Source organism: Acomys russatus, chromosome 6 (genome assembly GCF_903995435.1).
Source record: "Acomys russatus chromosome 6, mAcoRus1.1, whole genome shotgun sequence".
Classification (NCBI taxonomy): domain Eukaryota; kingdom Metazoa; phylum Chordata; class Mammalia; order Rodentia; family Muridae; genus Acomys; species Acomys russatus.
In genome coordinates, this window is record NC_067142.1 from 35,630,206 (window position 1) to 35,651,308 (window position 21,103).

The window sequence follows — 21,103 nt, forward strand, 5'->3', positions numbered from 1 at the left end:
CAAAAGGAAAAACAAATCCATGCACAAGGCCACTGGAAAGAATAGACAATACTAGAATAATACTAAGCAATAGAGGAAAAAGAAAAAAATGCAATAAATTGAACAAAATGGAAGGAATCAATACACAATTTTCAACAATAAGTGAATATTAAGTCTCAATTCCCCAATCAAAACACAAAGATGAGTAAAGTGTATAAAAAAAGCAGAAACTATTTATTGTCTCCAAGAAACACACCTTGCTGGGGGTGGTGGCACACACCTTTAATCCCAGCACTTGGGAGGCAGAGGTAGGTGGATCACCGTGAGTTCGAGGCTAACCTGGTCTACAAAGTGAGTCCAGGACAGCCAAGGCTACACAGGGAAACCCTGTTTCAAAAAAAAAAAAAAAAAAAAAAAAAAGAAACACACCTCACCAGATGGTAGTGGTGGTGGTGGTGGTGCACACCTTTAATCCCAGAACTCAGGAGGCAGAGGCAGGTGAATCTTTGAGTTCAAGGCCAGCCTGGTTTATATAGTGAGTTCTAGACAGCCAGAGAAACACAGAGAAACCCTGTCTTGAAAGACCAAAACCAAAACCAAAACAAACAAGACAGACACCTCACTATAAAAAGTGAGCATTACTTTAGAGCAGTGGGTCTCAACCTTCTTCCAACCCTTTAATATAGCTCCTCATGCTGTGCTGACCCCACTATGAAAGTATTTCGCTGCTACTTCATAACTGTGATTCTGCTACTGCTATAAATGGTAGTGTAAATATCTGATATGAATAACATATGACCCCCGCCAAAGGGTCACTACCCACAGACTGAGAATCACTGCTTTAGAGCAATAGGATGCAAAAAAGTATGTGAAGCCGATAGTGAAGATACAAGCAGGTGATGCTGTGTCTGAGAAAAAGAAGAATTCAAACCAGAGCTGTCAGGGGGGAAAAATGAGGGTCACTTCAAACTGGTTGAAGGAGCAATCTATCAGAAGGATGTTACATAGGTGCCCACAATTTCATGAAACAAACATTACTAGATAAATGCAAAGTCACATGCTAACACCAGCACAAAGCGGGAGAGTTCAGTACCTAGCTTGGCTAATGTACAGATTATCTTGGCAAAAAGAATCAACAGAAAAACATCTGAATGACATCATAGATCAAATAGGCTTAAGAGGTATATACAGAATATTTCATCCATACACTGCAAAGTATACATTTTCCCCCCAGAAACCCATGGGATTTCCTTTCAAAAATGTATTACACATCAGGACACAGAACAAGTCAACAAATACATGGAAACTGAAATAATTTTTTGTATTCTATCTTATCACAATGGACTAAGAGCCCATGGAAAGTGTAAACCAAACAGAACTGACTGAGGAAGGAGACCTAGAAGCAATCAGGAAGAAAAGAAAAGAAAAACAAAATAAAACAAAACAAAAAAACCCTCAAATCAAATGAAAATGAAATGAAAACCTACCAAAATCTACCGAAAACAATGAAAGCAGTCTTGGGTTGGGTGGAGAATGAAGTCCCTCCATTAGGAAGTTAAGAGAGATCTCAAATAAATGACTAATGATATACCTTAAGTCTTTGGAAAAAGAAAAACATTCTAAATCAGTATACAGAAAGAAACCAGTAAAATCAGGGCAGAAATTAATGAAATGAAAACAACAAACAAAAAGAACAAAGAATCAATGAAATGCAGAGTGGTTCTTTGAAAAGATAAACAAGATAAATTCAATAAATTAACCAACAGAAAGAGAAGACACAAATTAATAAAAATTAGAGGTGAAAAGGGAGACAAATGTTAAAGGAGTTCAGAAAATCTTTAGGTCTTACATAAAAAAACATTATTTCATTAAATTGAAAATCTAAAATAAATTAATTTCTAGATGCATATGACCTACCAAATTAAATCAAGATGAGATAAAGAATTTTAAAAGATCTAACAATGTGAGATTGAAGCAATAATTTATAAATCCCAGATTTGGGCTGGAGAGATGGCTCAGACATTAAGAGCACTAACTGCTCTTCCAGAGGTTCTGAGCTCAAGTCCCAGTAACCACATGGTGGCTCACAACCACCTATAATGAGATCTTGTGCCCTCTTCTGGTGTGCAGGTAGAATACTGTATACAAAACAAAACAAAACAAAAACAAAAAACTTAAAATAAATAAATAAATTCTAGATTTAAAAAAATAAAAAGGGGTCAGGCCCATATGGTGATATTTACCAAACCTTCAAAGAATGTTAAACCCAATGCATCTCAAACTATTCCATAACATGACTAAACTCTTTTTACAAAACTAATATTACTCTGACACTCAAAACAGATAACATATGCAACAGAAAATTACAGACCAAAATCTCTGATGAAAGCAGTTGCAAAAATTCTCAATAAAATATTTGTAATCTTGGCTCAAGAACACATAAAAAAGATCATTAACCAGCATCAAGTTGGCTTTATTCCAGAGATGCAGAGAATAAATGAACTCAAGGAACTACACAGCCATCTCCACAGGGTACAGGAAAAGCTTTTCTCAGTAACAGTCATACAGAGGGGGCTGGAGAGATAAAATAAATAGATAAATTTCTAGGTAGATATGATCTACTAAAAGTAAATCAAGATGAGATAAACAATTTTAAAAGATCTAACAGCATGAGACTGAAGCAGCAATTAATGTCTATGGAAATATATAGAGTTCTCCAAAGGAAAAATACAAATGGTTATAAACATTTTCAAAGGTATTCAAAATATTGTTAGCCACATACACTCCATGACTTCAATGTGGCGATCAAAGGAGAAATTGCTTGAGTTAATTTTCTTTATAGCCATTTCAGCCACAGGTTTTGACCCAAGTTTATATATCAGGCATGAATTCCCTCTTGTGAGGAGGCCTTATATCTGATCTGATTTTAGCCTCATAACTGCCATGCCACTATTATCCCAGTGGGCATACTTGCCTGGCAGATCATATTCTAGTACACACAGTCTAGCAAAGGGTAAGACCATCATGTGTCAAACTGCCTAATGTTTATTCTGTGTTGCTTTCAACCTTGATCAGAGACACTCCTTTTTTCAGTGGAAGCAGTTAAAGAGTTAGTAAGTGACTGTTGACTGCTTGTCCCCAAATGGGACATCTATTTAATCTTCTGCCCCAAAGGCTCAGGAAACATCATGGCAAGGGGGTAGAAAAAAGAGCTGCAGGAGGAGAGGATTATTGTGAAATGCTGTCTTTTGGATGTGACACAGCCATTGTACCCACGACCTCATAGGATCCCCGTCACTGCTCTCCAAGCATTGAAACTACAGGTGGGCTGGCAGCTTTCTGTGGGTTCAGGAGATCTGAACTCTGAACTTGATGCTTACGCAGCAAGTGCTTTAATTAGCCATCTCTCCCACTCAATTTAGCTTATGACAAGCTTCATGCAAGCATTTAAGGAAGGACACCTCAAGATGCTGCTTCCACATTTGTTCAGTGCCGGTCTACAAATCTCGTTTAATTTTCTCTACAGTGACAAACGTAAATTAAAGTAGACCCATTGGATGTGGTAACACAAGCCTCTAATCCCAGCACCTGGGAGACAGGGCAAGAGGATTCTACAAGCTTCAGGTCAGGCGGGCCTATATAGTGAGTGAAACCTTGTCTCACAACTGAATGCATGGATGTGGGTAAGAAGAATTAACTACTCAAATGACAAAGAGAAAAATAAATAAAGAACTTACCATGTTCCAAGCACAAAACATAAAAAATCTCCAAGAAAATGAATCCATGATCAATATGATTTTGTATAATTTGGTTAAACAAACCTAAGACTCTCCCAATCAGAAATTTGGGAGAATTACATCATCCAAAAATACTCACTGCTCACCATGTGCTTCTCTATTCTGAGGGCTCTGAGTTTTGTAATAATCTGGTACAAGATGGATTAACCCTAAGTAATCATTAAATGTAAGTACAATTATAGGTAATTAACAATATATAAAAACCTGTTTCACCATTTCAACACTTTCATTTTAAGACTAAATCTCACTATAGCCCAATCTGGCCTTGAATTCAGATTACAGATCGGAGCCACTGTGCTCAGCCTTACACTTTTTAAAATAAAACACTTCACCAAATTGAGCTTATGTTTTGATTTAAAACAAGGAGCCATACAGGACCATGTGTAAATGAGGGTTTCAGGTTTCCTGTTATTAGAACCATTTCCAATCGAGCATAAGCCTACCTTATTGATCCAGTACATGACAGCCTCCTCAATATCGTAGGGCAGATCTGTGGCTTGAAAAAAGGCGGAATACTGCTGAGCACATGCAATTACTTTTTCTATGCTGACCATCTCTACAGTGTAAGCCATCATTAGAGTATCAATCATGGCCAAATGTGCACTCTGAAAATAGAAAAGCACAAACAGTTTCAAAATTACACTTAGAAATTGTTTCATGGTAAAATATTTGCATTTTCTTAAAAACAGTAGTAAAGCCAGACTACAAGCAGGGGTTAAGGAAGCACAAAGCATGCTATGATGAACTGACAGGACCAGATTCATCTTATTATTCAAACACTTATTGAAGATCTATGTTAAGATGCTCATCACTTATTCAAAACCACTTTTCCTCTTTTCTCCTTTTAACATTATAATCACCATGTATCATTTGCTATGCAGTTTACAAACTCCAGGTAATTTCCCCTCATTTTTCAAACCCACATAGTTCAACTTGATAGGTGCAACTTTAAAATACCCCCGTGTTCTTCATTGACACCAGCACGCCTTCAATCTGGACTACAGAGTTTCACTTCTGACCAAATAACCAACCAACAAACAAAATCTATAACTGATTTTCTTTCCTCCAAATTTTTTCTCATCTAACTCGCTATGGCACAGGACTTCCAGCATTTCTTCAGGCTTTTTTGTTTGTTTGTTTGGTTGGTTGGTTTGTTGGGTTTTTGGTAATCTATGAATCTGTTCTACGGTAGCTTAAAACGGGCCTCTCTTTCACTTTGACTTCCCAGTGGTGCCTTCAGTTGGTATGTACCTTACCAAAACCATGAACATACACTAGGTAAGTATAGCGTCCAGATGGCCTCCTAACTTTCTCATTACAAACAGTGCTGTGACACTGCCCTCTAGGAGATAAATACTTCCTGTGGGGCTAGTGGGTCCAAAAATACCTAGAGTTTAAGCTTTGATAACCAGGAAGTTACACCAATCTTACATCCCACCAAGAATGTTATTAGCCTGCCAGTTTCTACAGTTTCTATATTTACCTTTTTCATGTATACGAAAGGTTAAGAAAAATCTCACACTTGTTTGACTCTGCAATTATTTGATTATTGCTGGGCATGCTTTTTAAATTTTTTTAAAAATGTGGTTAGCAACTATTTGCAATTTTTTTCTTCAGAAACTGCTGTTTCTTCCTTTGGGATACTATCTTTCTCATTGATCTGTCAGGAGTTCATCATGTACTGGGCACACTGTTAGTTCTCTGTGTCTACATAGCAAACACCTTTTCCTAGCCTTTCTTGGTAAAGTCTGTCAGTCTTGGTGCTTTCCTTTATTGCTCTGGAGTTTATGTCATGTCTACTATTGTTGTCTCCAACCTAACATAGAAATACTGTCCTTAATTTCTTAAGATATGTTATAACTTAAGAGATGTTATAACCTAGAGACGAGATGATTTTTCCAAATCAGAGATTGCATCCTATCCTTCTTCATTAAACCCAGTATATATTTTTTTCACATAATAAAACCTATGTCCCTGTGTATGGCAGCTTCCCTGGAAGTTAAAAGCTGTCATCTGGGAGGGAAGCTCTTAAGGGGCTGGTAAAGCAACAGGATGTTCTAAGGAGAGGTGAAGCTTTCCCAAGTTGGGGAAGTAAACAACTCAACAGCTTCGGGAAGTCTGTAAAACTAGTCAGATTTTTTTAGGCTCCTCTATTCCTGAGCCTATATAAGCTGTAAGGACTGTGGAAAACACTCTCAGAGCAGCTGAGCTGTCTAGCAAAAGCTCAGCACAAATGGCCTACCTGAAAGGGCACCTCCCACCTACTGAGCTGCCTGTGAGGCTTCCCCTTTGTGAGCTGTCAGCCACGGTGGGGTGGGCTTTGGTGATGTCACTGTCACACAGTCATTTCTGCTCCTGTAAGTAACCCTTCACATTCCTCTAAGTAACTCTAAGAAAACATACTGGTCCTCTAGGTCAGATGTGTTGGTATCCTTACTTTGGTCAGCTGTTGGCTCCCTATCTGGAGTGAGTAGTTTGTTCAAGTATCCTCAGGAAAGGTACCACACAGAAACTCCTTACAGAGATAAAGCTTTCCTACTGTCTGACTTGTACCTACCGCTCTAGTCTTACTACTCCCTCTTCACCCTATAGTCTTTGAAAGTAACTACACAAAACACCCCTGCTATTGTATATAAGCCTGCCATTCCTTGCGTTCTTACGTTCTCCTTACAATACTGACGGACACTGGTTTGAATGTAAAGCCTTCCTTCTGCCCTTTCCAATCAGATGCCTCATCCATCCTCTAAACAGCACAGATCCTACAGACTACAGTTATGTTTGCATTCTGTTCTGAATCAATCAAGGAGGAAACGAGCACAGGTATTTGTAAACAGCTTCAGTACTGATGCTAGAGAGCAATCAGGGGAAAGCCAACTGACCTCGCACTTCTGTGCAGTCACCTGTGTACAAAACTGTGCCTTAGCAAACAGCGGGCAGGGACAAAGGGCTGCCTTCTTATACTCTACATCTACGGAAGGCGGGAGACAGCAAGGAAGGAGCTAGCTGACTGGCCACTATAAACTTAAGAGCAGGCTTTGTGCTGGAAAGTGAGGAAATGAACTGACTATATTGTGGGCTAGGTGGGTAAGGAGGAGATCAATGCTTTGTATGAAACAGAAAGCTTCATTTTCGCAATCACAAAACTTATGATGATCTCATTCTATACCAGATAGTGTGCCAAATATTGTACTTACATTTCAGCTGGTCACAGTGGCACATGTCTGTAATCCCAACTATTTGAAACTAAGACAGGAGGATGGCTTGAGCCCAGGAAGTTAAGACCATTCTGTGCAACAATGAAACCTCCATCTCTAAGAAAGGCACTCGCTTGATCAGGTGGTGATGGTGCCACAGGTGGTGGTGGAGGCAGAGGCAGGCAGATCTTTAGCCTGGTCTACAAAGAAAGTTCCAGGACAGCCAGGGACACACAGAAAAACCCTTCCTCGAGAAATTTTTTAAAAAAGAAAGGAAAGAGAGAGAGAGAGAGGAAAGAAAGAAGGGGAAGAAAGGAGCTTGCTGCAAAGCCTGCTCCAGGTTCAGTGAGGGACCCTCTGGACCACACACACATGTACACACATGCATGAAATACACACATACCTGCTCAAATATCAATCAACTGTAAAATATAAATGTCCCATAATGAATAATTTAAGATAGATTTGGCTACTTTACAGTATGTGAAATTTATATAATAAAACTAGTAAAAAAAAATAAAGCATGCAATAATGTTTTCTCTATACTAATATATATGTAATATATATGAAACAGAAAATGAAAGAAAAGAGAAGTTAAACTTACAAAGTGGCTTGTTCTATACAGCACACAAATATACACTTTAAACCTTCAGTTTACACCAAGAGTTGGGATAGTAAACACTAAGTCTATTTACTAAATTAGTTTTAAAATAGCTCAATTCCCTGATAGAAGAAACTAGGAACACTTGTGTTTCAGTATTTTTCATGCTTTCTCTTTATGAGATAGAGGTAAGTTATGAGTCATATATAACACAAAGTACATATTTAACAGACTTAGAAAGATCAATACTAAAAAAACCCAAGGCCAAAGGTGGGGATTTTATGGTCTCAAGTAAAACATAATTTCCTATCTAAACACATTAACATCAGACTGATAACAACAGCTGGTTTGATGCCAGGTGCTCTGTTTAGGTTCTTACTGTTAATTGCTCCTAGTATTCTCACTGTTAAGTCTTCAATATGTAATGTTTTCAGGATTTGCAGTAAACTCATTAATATAACAACTTTTGAGTTAAACACTACTATATCTATTCTACAGAAGAAAAACTATGTAACTGATTCGCAGTTACAGAGCAGCCAGGAAAAGCAAGCAGAACACAATCACACAACATCTTGCAGACTGAGTGCCAACTACACTCTGACTACAATACTACAGCAGAAGTGACGTTGCCTACTGAGGCCACTAGGTGGCAGAGCGAAATATGGCATTTAGGAACAAGAGCAAAAATGCTGGTTGTGAAAAACAAAAAACAGGAGAGCCCCACATATATCTTAATTAAAAAAAAAAAAAAGGGATGCTGGTCTCCAAGGACTTCGACTTTGGTGATGCTGAGGTGTAATCCAAAGGCAGCAGTGGGCTCCATATCTCTATTACAGTCTACTTTTGTCATTTTCAATTAATACACTACACATTATGTGTGAGAAATGCAAACTAGAAATATTAAAGAAATGAGCTTTGGGGCTGCAGATAGATAGTTTGGTGGGTAAGAGCTCTTGTTGTGCAAGCAAAGGGATCTGAGTTTGAATCCCCACCTAAGAAGCTAGGCATGACTGCACACCCAGACACCAGCACTAGGAGGGTGGAGATAGGCAGGTCCTGTCTGAACAGCTGGCTTACAGTTCAAAGACCCTGTCTCTAGGGGGTAAGGTAGAGTGTGCTCTCTTCTGCTTTCCAGACATGCACTCATGGGTACTTACACCCACAAACTCCTACACTACATACATACACAGCACATACACGTGTTGTAAGTGTATTAGCCTCACAAAGAAAGAAACACAATGGCTACTTGGCTTGTATAATCCTCGCAATGGAGCCAGATACATAACAAGAGAAACTGTCCTAACATCAACGCTGTCTCAGCCCCAGACAGTGGCTCCAGCACCTACTACACCCAAGTCCTCTATAGGGACAAAAGAAGCTAAGACTTTCAGACCATAAACAAGAAGTACTGAGCCATTCTACTGAAATGGCACATATAGAAATTTTTTCAAGGAGTAAAGCACAATTTGTAACTAATACTTCACATATCCTACAGGTTTGCCACTTGGATTAACTTTAACCTCAAATGACAAATGTTTAATGTGGCTATTCTGGATGGATATATAAAGAAACTGCCTATCAGCAGCCAAATTAACACAGTATATAGTTTAAAAAGCATAATTTCTAAATATGGCCAATATCATCAAAGAAATGTCAAATTTCTGGTCTTAAACCTTACATTAATCAAATGGTTTCTGGCGAACCCCTAATGCTGTTGTACTTCAATAGCCTAAGCTGCAAAATCAGGCAGTGGTTGCAGTGGAACCTCGTCTGTACACCAAAAATAAGATGACATGCTGAGCAAGGAGGTACAAAGCTGTAGCTTTCAGCACGGATGGCAAGGGCAATGCAGGTTCAAAGCTAGACTGAACTACACAGAGCCCTGACTCAAACAGCCAAGCGATGTAGTTGAGCACAGAACACTTGCTTGGATTCAATCTCAAGGATTGAGAAACAAATAAATAATGTGGCCTATCAAGAATAGTGTCTGTAGTGGTTTGAATGAAAACGGCTTCCATAGTCCCACAGGGAATGGCACTATTAGGAGGTGTGGCCTTGTTGGAGTAGGTGTGGTCTTGATAAAGGAAGTGTGTAACTGGGGGTGGGCTTCGAGGTTTCAGATGCTCAAGCCAGGCCCAATGTCACTGTCTCTTCCTGATGCCTGCTGATCCAGATGTAGAACTCTCAATGACATCTCCAGCACCGTGTCTGCTTATGCACCACCATGCTTTCTGCCATAATGATAATGGACCAAAACCTCTGAAATGTAAGTCAGCCCCAATTAAATGTTTTCCTTCATAAGAATTGCTATAGTCATGGTATCTCTTCACAGCAAAAAGAAACCCTAAGTACAACAGTATTAGAACATATTTTTAAAAAGACCATGTGCCATGATCAGCTGTTTTTTCTTTTTTTTAATGAAGAATACAATGGTTCAACATATGAAACCAATAAACAGCACATAAATAGACTCAGGAGCAGAAATCACATAATTAGTTCAATACTGCAAAAAAAAAAGCCTTTGACAAAATTCAACAGCCCTTTATGACAACAATGAAACTAAGACAGAAGGATCATACTTCCACATAATAAATGATACAGATGAAAAACTGACAGTAACATCATAATAAATGAGCATAACCTGAAAGCATATTCCCTAAAATAAGGAATGAACAACCCATCTGCAGCAGTTATTGAAAGCTTAGCTAAAGCAATGTGTCAGGAAAAAAAAAATATAAGAAATAGTAAGAGGGATACAATTAGGAAAGGAAGTCAAACAGCCCTGTATGTCTGTATGTATAAGCCTATACTTAAGACTCCAAAGACTCCATCCAAAGGTTCCAAGCTCTGATAAACATGGTCAGCAATGGAACAGCACACAAAACCAATGCTCAACACTTGTAGCTTTCCCCTCTACGGATAATGAAGTCATTGAGACAGAGGTCAGAGAAACAACCCTACTCACAATAACCCCACAGAACAACCCCCACAACTAACCCAAAGCAGAAGACCATGTGCTCATAGGCTGGCTAAATTAACATCATAGAAGCAATCTTCATGTGCAAGAAAATCCTCTTCAAAATCTTCACAGCATTTTTCACAAGAATAGAAAAAAAATTCTAAAACTCACAAAAAGAACCCCAAAAGACCCAGAATAATTAAAGAAATCATGGCAGCAGAGAGCAATAATCCAGGCATCACAATATCTGACTTTAGATGATGCTACAGAGCCTTGGTACTAATGTGAAACCAGACATCCAGGCTGGCAGAATACCACAGACAGCCCAGCAGCAAGCCTACGCATATACAGCCACCTGATTCCTGATAATGATGCCGAGAGGTGAGGAGCAAGACAGCCATTTAACCAAGTGCTACTGGTAAAGTTAGATGTGCCCATGTAAGCCTGAAACCAGATCAATTGAAAATACAAAGACCCAGTGTTGACCTGAAACACTGAAACCAGGAGAAATACTTCAAGATCTAGACATAAGTGATGGCTTTCAGAATATGACTCCATAAACTCAAGAAATAAGAGCAGGAATTCACTCAGGAGTATATCAATTTAAAAACTCTGTACAGCAAAGAAAACAATTACCAGAGTGAAGAGAGTACAAGGAATGGGAAGTCTTTGCCAGAGTATAACAAGCATCTCAAACGCTTAAGCCTCAAAGGAACAAATAATCCACTCAACAAATAGGCTAATGAACTGGACACTTTTAAAATTAATTATTATGGGGGCTGGAGAGATGGTAAATGCTGTGACTTATGATTTTTTTGTTTATAGCAATAAATTTCATGAAACTGTTTCCACATTAGAACATGTTATTTATGGCTACCTGAATCTGTGTTCTTAGGCCTTAGCCATTCAGAATAAACATGCACCCCCTTACTTGAGATGACACCGCTGTTTTCCTTTGACTGGATGGATGGATGGATGGATGGATGGATGGATAGATGCCAGTAGACTGTGAAGAAGAGAGGATCTCATGCCTGATTACAAGAGTGGTCACTCCCAATCAACCTTATCCTTTAAATATTAAGCTTTTTCATTGTATGTTATTTGTGGTGACTTATAAGACATCTGAACCATTTCTAAGTAAACTGGAACACTGAAATCTCAGTGACACGGTAAACTTAGACGTACACTTGCCAAGTGTGCTTAGTTTCTTAAATTCTTCAAAAAAGACAAACTTGGGGTCTACAAATTAAACACTATTGTTTGATGTGTGTTCATAAACTTGGACATGTACACTCCAGTGTTTAATTAAACTCAAGTGCCTTTCTATTAGGTTGGAAACCCAGGTGTCTATGTGTCTACATGTTTTCCCACAGAGAAACTATCATACTGAAAAGGATTGTCTTCACCTTTGGCAATGAGCCTAGGAAAACAAACATTTATGGTTTGTTGAGGTAAGTTCTTGTGTTTTGTGTTATCTTTACTAGGTTTTGTTTATTTTTCTATCTTTAAAACCTTAAAATTTTTTTTCGAATTTATTTGTTTTTCAAGTATATTTTTGTTTCGGTTTTGGTTCACAGTTTTGAAGGCTTTGGTCCACCTACTGGCCTGTGGCACGGGGAGCAAGTCACAGCAGGAGTTATGACAGAACACTCTCACCTTCATGACAGGAAAGTCACAGAAAAGAGGAGGACACTGGAGTCCCTCTGAAGGACATGTTCCTAGTGACCTGAAAATCTTTCTGAAAAGTGTAACCTTGAGGATCATTTTTAACACATAGACCTCTGGGGGTCATTCAATGCCCAAACAATTCACAACTACTACTTCTACAAAAATCTATAAATCTGCTTTGATAAAGTGTTTTAAAACAGTTGGACAATTTTAGCTAACTTCCTCAGGGTTAGAGCTCTGAAATCTCTTCTTTAAAACACATGTTTTTAAATTAATTCCTTCAGGATCTCATACAATGTATTTTGATCCTATTTACACCCCCAATTCCTCCTTGATACAGCCTCACTTCCTCCAATCCCTTTGTGTCCTCTTAAAATTTCCTCTTTTTAATTTAATAGCAGAAGTCCAGTGTGCTATCCATACCCTTCTGGGTGTGGATTAGGCCTTTCTGACCTAGGCCTAACTTTGGCATCTACAGGTAAAAACCTCTCTTATCTCTAAAGACACATTAGGTAACGTACTCTCAAGTTATACTGTAGACCTTTCATTGATATGGATGTATGAAAGATTACATGAAAATTTCAGAAGTTTGATGGTCCTGGTGTGAGGCTACCAATCACAATTGGTATATTAAAATGTATACTATAAAAATAACTGAATATTCTTGTCAATTACTAGGGTTTTATCAGAATTTATTCAAAACCACTCCTTTTGTTATCCATAGTTTCCCTGTTGAATGTATTTTTACAATCAATTTCATGGGAAGGACTATACAAAATACTTGTGAACAATTGCTTCACAACCAATAGCTACTGTAAGCAACTATCCAACACAACTCAAGGAATCCTTTAGCCCACCCTTAAGTGTGCTCAGTCTCTATAGATGGTCTCTCCCTCCCTGTCTTAAACACTGATTTCCACACAGGTACTAGAAGACAAATTGTGCTAGACTACCTTGTGGCTAAATAAAATATTTGTGTCCCAATTAGTACTACATTCTGCATCTAAATAAATTTCTGTGGAGAAGCAAAACCCAAGTGCATAAAAATAAGACAGGCTAAACAGATGCCACACAGCTCACCTAGTTGCTCGTATATCCAGATTCATGACCCAAAGCCATTATACAAATTGTTTTGTTGTGCTCATATTAGTCTTAATTAAAACAAACAAACAAACAAACAAACAAACAAACAAAACATTTGTTTGGGCTGGAGAGACGGCTCAGAGGTTAAGAGCACTGGCTGTTCTTCCAAAAGTTCTGAGTTCAATTCCCAGCATCCACATGGTGGCTCATAACCATCTGTTATGAGATCTAATGCCTCCTTCTAGCATGCAGGCACACATGCAGGCACAATACTGTATAAAAATATATAAAACATCTTTAAAAACAACAACAACAACAACAAACTCAAAAACATTTGTTTCTTTTAAAAGACTGTCCCTGTTCCCTGTCAAAATTCTACAGAAGTAAAACTCCTAACAAAACACTGCTGGCCCAGCCCTGAGAGGTGATAGTGTCTATGGAGAAGGAAAACCATTGAAGCTAACAGTGAACTCCAGACAAACCTAATCTGAAAGCTACTTCTTCTAAACCCTCTTGCTTCTTAAACATGATTAACAGGGGTCTTTGCCACTGGCGTCTACTCACCAATTGCTTCCCCTGAATATGGGGTATACTAGACAATCTCAGCCCCAAAGCTCCCATCAAAACTTAACTGTAGAAAGATTGTTCAGTGATGCTTTCAGAGAAAATCTTCACCAAAAGAAGGAAAGGTGAAAGTTGTTAGAATCATAATGGTGTCATTTCTGTCAAGCCCTCATAAAAGAAAACAAGTGGAAGGAAATGAAGGAGGGAAGAAGGAGGGAGCACGGTTGAGAGACCCCATACACATATGCCTAACTACAACAATGTCACTCAAGATTCACCCACAAAGGGACACTAAAACCTCTCCCTCCTTCCCTCCTTCTCCCCCACCCCCCCCTCTCTCTCACACACACACACCCCAAATGAATGAATGAGTGAAATGGAATCATTCACATATGTTGTTGTTAAATTATCAGTATTGCCTAATAACTGTCCCACGTTGAGTGCCACTTGTTAGTTTTCCAGTATGGTCTAATAATGTTTATTATCAGGCCTATAATTATTACTATGGCAGTATAACCTGCTAGCAATCAATTAAGACACAGATACTTGTTGCATTTTAAAATAGCCTTAGTTAACCTGGGGCAGGGCAGATATTAATGCCCTAAACTACTTCCCATAGTGGGGCAAGTGTGGGATACCTGCCCCAATCCCATGCCATCTGCTTCTACTAATTTCTATCAAGCTACCTCCCATCCATCATCCTAAATACTTGTTAATATTCTTTATCTGGGCCAAATCCCCATCCACGCTGGCCCTGTGCTTCTCTTCCATCTAACCCATGGCAGCTTTTTTTTTCCTCTCTTCTCCTCCGGTCTCTCTTCTCCCAAGATTCTCTCTGTCTCCCCACACGGGGGAACCTTAACCATGCCTATCTCATTTGCCCTGCCCAGGTGTGATGGCCTTTTATTAATTAGCATCAAAATAATCAGACCAACACGTGTGTGTGTGTGTGTGTGTGTGTGTGTGTGTGTGTGTGTGTGTGTCTAATATATCAGGACCAGAAGAGGTAACGTCTAATACTCTTAATATTTGAAAGACACTTCATTCACATTACTAACAAGATAAATGAGAGAAGCTATGTGATTAGCTAAAAAGGGAAAATACTTTAAAGAAACACCTACTTATGATTCAGCATATACAAACTTCTTAGCAAACTAAAAAGAAAGGACGCCTTCAAAAATCCTACAGACATCACTATTCTTGGTTGGTTTTTCTTTAGTGTACAGGTAGGGGACTAGCTGTGTGCCCATGTGAAAAGCTGATTCTAAAGTGGGTATGCAATGTAAAGAAACCAGAATAACAATTTGAGAGAGAATAACAGAGTCCACATTACAGACTGCAAGACTCGGGAAAAATGATACAGATTAGTACTGGCCTGGGCTAAGGGACCTTGTTTCTTTCTTTCTTTCTTTTCTTTTTTTTTTTTTTTTTTTTTTTTTTTTTTTGGTTTTTCGAGACAGGGTTTCTCTGTGTAGCCTTGGCCATCCTGGATTCACTTTGTAGACCAGGCTGGCCTCGAACTCACAGCGATCCGCCTGCCTCTGCCTCCCGAGTGCTGGGATTAAAGGCGTGCGCCACCACGCCCGGCTCGGGACCTTGTTTCTTAAAAAAAAAAAAAAAAAGAAAGAAAGAAAGAAAAGAAAAAGAAAAAGAAAAACTCAGAGCCTAGGACGAATGTGGGAAAGAAAAAATAGAGAGATCTATTGGGTATAGAGGTTCATATGGAAGAGAAGAAAACTTCCTTGTGTTCTATAGCACAATGGAAGAACTGACTGAAAAATGAGTATTTCAAAACATCTAGTAGAGGGGAGATGGTTAAATTCTTAATGCAGTGGATCACAAGAACGCACAAAAATGACAGATGGATATGGAAGCATGTCTTTAACTCCAGCCTTAGAAAGTGGGGTCAGGGGATCCCACAGCAAGCAAGCTCCAAGAGCAGCTGTAGAGGGATCTCTAGGCTTAACTGACAGATCTGCCTTATTGAAGACAGTGGGAGAGTGCCAATACTCAAAAGCCACCTCCGACACACCCTCCCACACATGTGCCCACACATATATAGATATGAACACATGCACACCACACACACACATACACACACGCACACACACAAAAGGGGGTGGGGGAGCCAGTAAAGGGGATGTTAATTTTCCTAACATAATGGAATGATGAGTGTCTGGAGCAACAGGTATGCAATTATCCTGAGCATTATGCATCGCACTTATACATCGAAATGGTGTGTTTGCCCCATAAATATGCACAGGTATTATGTATCAATTTAGAACAATTTTTCAAATGTGAACACTTGTTTTCTCACACCAAGTAACAAAATATATACCTCCAAGTAATTTAAAATTTTCAAGGAGCATTTTTTTATAGGTTTTCAATGAGTTTGGTTGTATAGGAGCATATTACATAGTAAATAAAATGTAAAGTTACTCTTTAGACTTAATTCAAATCATGTAATAAGTTTCCCAAGCAAATATTATCAATTAATTAATATTTTAAGGAATTAATGGAGTTTCCAATTAGTCAGTCAGACATGAAAACCGGAAAAATGAACACTGTCTTTATAAAAAGCTCATGAAGGTAGATGACATTTAACAAATCAAAGCTTAAGTGGAGAGTGTGTGTTTTCAAGTGTCCTGCCCACAGTGAGCTGGGCTATGTTCAGGACAGCTTATACACAGCAGCTCAGGCTTGTCCTAACTGCTGCTACCTGTGCCCACAATGGAAAATGGCGGCCACGTTCTCTCCCTGCACAAGATGACATGCCTAGTGCATTTTAACCAGTCACATATGTTGTATGTCTAAATGTTTGTTTTATAGTTTTCCAAATTTGAAAGTTTTCCAAGAATACTTGCTTCTAAGCCAAAAATTGTGCCTCAAACCTCAAAATCTAAAGTTACAAAAGTACACTGAAATATATTTTATTATATAAAAATAACCACAAGCAAAAGCCTCAGTGAACCTGCAAAAGGCTCTGAGAGGAAGTTTGTCATCTAATTTCTTCCAGCTGACTTGTGTATGAAAACGTGCCTGACAGCAGAAGAGAAGCTGGAGTGACACAGAAACACCACGTGGCTGTCCCTGACTGCCTAGCATGTAGTAAGCCTTGTCTCGCAGGAACTTTGTGTAAAAGAGGACAGAAAGGTCCTGACAGCCCAATTTCATAAGCTACAGCAACACTGAGCACCTTAATGGCACAGGGAGCTGTGGCGGCTTGAATGAAGATGGTCCCCACAGGAGCAGAGGGAGTGATATTATTTTAAAGGATTAGGACATGTGGCCTTGTTGGAGTAGGTGTGGTCTTGATAGAGGAAGTTTGTCACTTGAGGTGGGCTTTGAGGTTCCAAACGTCCAAGCTAGGACCAGCGTCTTTCTCTTCCTGTTGCCTGCTGGTCCAGATGTAGAACCCTTGACTCCTCTCCAGCACTATGTCTGCTTATGCACACAGCCGTGCAAGCCAAGCCCAATTAAGTGTTCTCCTACAAAGGAGTTGCCATATAGCCATAGTGTCTCTTCACAGGAATAGAAACCCTTACTGAGACAGGAGCTATAATCCTGTAACTCAGTAAAACAGAGGAACCTTTGAGCTCTGAGCCCAAGCCCTGCAGAGCACAGCAAGATTGCATCCTTTTTTTTTTTTTTTTTTAATGTGATCTTGCAAAATGTATTTAATTCTTAAAAACTCACTAATATGTCAACTGTTCATCGATTCTGCATTTTGTTGGGTAGGCACTGAGAATACAATGATACTCATGACTCACAGGCCCTGTCTTCCTAGAAATGATTCTATGTAAAAGCAATTTGGGTTTAACCTCAGCTGGGTACAACAATTATAGAATATAATGTCTTTTTGAGGAACTTCATTTTAGCTTTCTTTAATTAAAAAAAAAAAAAAGGCAGGATGCAACGCCTCCTTCTGGCCTCTGTGGGAAACACATGCATGTGGTGCACAGATATGCATGCAAGAAAAATACTGATACACATAAAATAGCAAAATAAGTTTTTAAAATAAAAACTTGAGCACAGTAACAAGATCTGTAATCCTATTCCCAGGGGAGCACAGACAGGCCAGATCCTGGGCACCTGCTGGCCAGCCAGCCTAGGTTCAGTGAGGGACCCAATCTCCAAATAGAAAGGACATCTTGATGTTGATTTCTGGCATCCACATGAGGCCAGGAGACACAAACAAACACAGTCACAAGCAGATACACAAGCACATGTGGAGGAGAGGGGCTAAGAATAAAAAAATCTTAACCCTGAGGGAGTCCAGAATGCTTAAAACTAAGGGGCTCTGTCCCCCAACTTATAATTATTAACTACCAATAACTAATTAAAGGTGACATACTGGCTGATTTTTTTCCCTAGTCCTGTTTCTGTAAATTCTCTTCTTTACTTCCCAACTCTGAGAAGTCAAAAGTTCACCTTCACTCACAGACCTTAAGAAAAGCCTCTTGTGGGCTCAGAATGCAGCACATCTCCAGTCAGCTAGGTTCAATCCTCAGTACTGCACAAAACAAGGCCCGCCCCACCCCTGCCAAGGCAGCTCTCCAGCTCCCCAGTGCCTCTGTAGTTCAGGCCCCAGAATTTCAATCTCTGAAGTGACATTTTTTCTAGAGTACCATCAAAGAGTCTTTTTAAAACACAAATCTGATTATACCCCCTGTGGGGTTAAAACCCTGTTCGGTGTGATTCCCTTGCACGTCCAGAGCACCACGTTTGTCACAGGCTCCATGCTGCCATCTCCCAGTTTGGATCTTACGTTAAAGCTACAACTAAACACTGCCTTATATTCCCACATACATTGTCAACATCACACCCTTCATTTCCCTATCTAGTAAATTCCTTCACACCTTCAAAACTTGGCCCAAGGGCCGGCAGAGATGGTTCAGTAGGTGAAGCGCTTGCCGTGCAAACCTGACTACCCAGTTTGATTCCCAGAACCTACATAACAGAGGTGGAAGGAGAAAAGAAATTCCACAGAGTTATCCTCTGACCTCCACAAGTATTCATTCTCATATCCCTTTTCTCCCCACTCTCCGTTACACACACACACACACGCGCGCGCGCACACACTCACACACACACACACACTTGGCCCAAGAGTAGGACTAGGCTTAGTGCCTCTACATCCTTAAAACATATACATCACGCATATAAAGGGAAAAGGACTCTGGTTAAAAACAGCTGTGAGGGGCTGGAAAAATGGCTCAGTGGTTAACAGCACTGACTTTGCTCTTGTAGAAGAGACCTGAGTTTGGTTCCCACCACTCACTTGGTGGCTCACAACCATCTATAACTCTCGTTTCAGGAAATCTGATGTTCAGTTCCGGCCTTCATGGGCTACTGCAACCACACAGTGCATACAAACTCACACGATATACAGAAAAGTAAAATCATAAACAAAAAAGCTTAAAACTAAAATTACAGAGATTACAGAGACAAGGCCTACAGAGATCACATTTGAAAGGCCTTTTCTCATAAAACCTTGACAAGAAGCTAAGGTCCTTCACCCAATATCGCACTACTGCATTTACATAATCCTTCTCTAAAATGGAATTTTTAAAACAAAGAAGTTTTTTTTTTCAAACTCTGTATGAATAAGTTGGTAGCACCATGGAAATCTGTGAGAATAGCTGCCAAATGGGAGAAGAAATAGGAAAGCAGGGAAGGAGAAAGGAGCAAGAGAAAACAATAATAAAAGCAAAGAGGACAACAGTGTTCTGGCAGCAATCCATGTGTACTCACTATCTCCCCACTTTCTATTATTTTTTCGGCAAAGATTAAAATCTGATTTAGTTACTAGGAACACAGAATGCATTGTTAGGCAGAGATGGTCAGAACCCTGCCTTCAGCACAGTCCCGTCCTTGCGTGTGACCTCTGTGTGATGTTCAAGGCCTGTCCCCTCATCAGAGCACAGCAGCTCAGAGCTAAGCTACATGGTTTGGGTGGGTGAAGCATAAGCACACTGAGTGGTGCATAGTCAAACAAACGAACGAAGGAACTGTCACGGAGTCTGGGAAGAAGACAGAGAAGCAGACGCATGAAAATCAGAAAGACTTAAGAACAGGACCATAATCTTCTAACTTGACGTAAGCCACTCACTAAGTACTGTCCAAAGTAGTTATACAGGCAGAGGGAACACACACAGTGACAAACAAGAGACGCAGAGACAGACTATGGAGACTGCTATGACAATATATTCTGTGATCTTATCACTCAGAAGATAAGTTAAAAGTCTTAGTTTCAGCTCCCATCTCTTCGATCTGACCTTGCATCACATTATTTGCATGAAGTCACATTTTAATTTGTCACACGTTACCAGTATGACAAACTTGGGTCAAACAATTCCATCAATTCAGTCACCACATTCCCCTCATTCTCTTTCTCATCCGGTGAGTCAATCTATCCTCCGCTGCTTTCCCAGAACTAGCAGAGATCATCTTTATCTTGTGGATCCCAGTGTCTACTGTTTAAACTGACAGTTCAGAGTTCCAGCCATCTGACTGAGGGGCTTGCCCGGTGTTTCCTAAGTTCTTCTTAAGCTCATTATTCAAGGGAAGTGGTCTTCTCAGTGGTCAGTGCAGAGCATAAAACATGATATACAACACACACACACACACACACACACACACACACACACACACACACACACACACACACATTACATATGGAAATGCCCCTTTGGAGGGTAAACTATCTCCACTGTCTTCCTGTGTTTTCACTACCACGTCACTCACCCTGCCTTGGGGATAAATAAAGCGGTGTGCAATAGTGTCAGGTAGTGGTTTATACCTGTAATTCCAGAATTCAAAAGGTTGAGGCAGGAAGACTGCTTCTAGTTTAAAATCAGTTTGGGCCAGCTTGGGCTTTATTCCAAGACTCTGCGCCCCCTTCCACCAAAAAACATTCTAAATAATTATTAACAAGTAAATTTTTTAAAAGCTTCCATTATTATAACAATATTGACAATTCAGAAGAGAACATCTGATGCCATATTTATTTTACTTTAATTACCACTAAGTAAACAGAATAAGCTACTTCTTTTTTTATTATTCATTAGAATGAGAAATTTCAATATAAAATCTAGGGGCTGGGAATGTACTCAGTTGGAAGAATATTTGCCTAACATACAGGAAGACCTAGATTCGATGACCACTGCTGGCTAGCCAGGTGTGGTGGTACACATCTGTGATCCAGCACTTGGGAGCTATATGCAGGAGCAACGGAAGTTTAAGGCCAGCCTAGGAA

General features: G+C 39.5%; 1 protein-coding gene across 2 annotated transcripts in view; it reads right to left on the reverse strand.

Moving 5' to 3' along the window:
- The window catches only part of Camsap2 (calmodulin regulated spectrin associated protein family member 2), an 80,072-nt gene that overhangs the window by 36,517 nt on the left and 22,452 nt on the right, over positions 1–21,103 (reverse strand). For both annotated transcript variants that reach the window (XM_051147499.1, XM_051147498.1), the window contains exon 3: positions 4,220–4,381. In XM_051147499.1, coding sequence (XP_051003456.1) covers positions 4,220–4,381 — 162 coding nt within the window. The remainder of the gene's footprint in view (positions 1–4,219; positions 4,382–21,103) is intronic.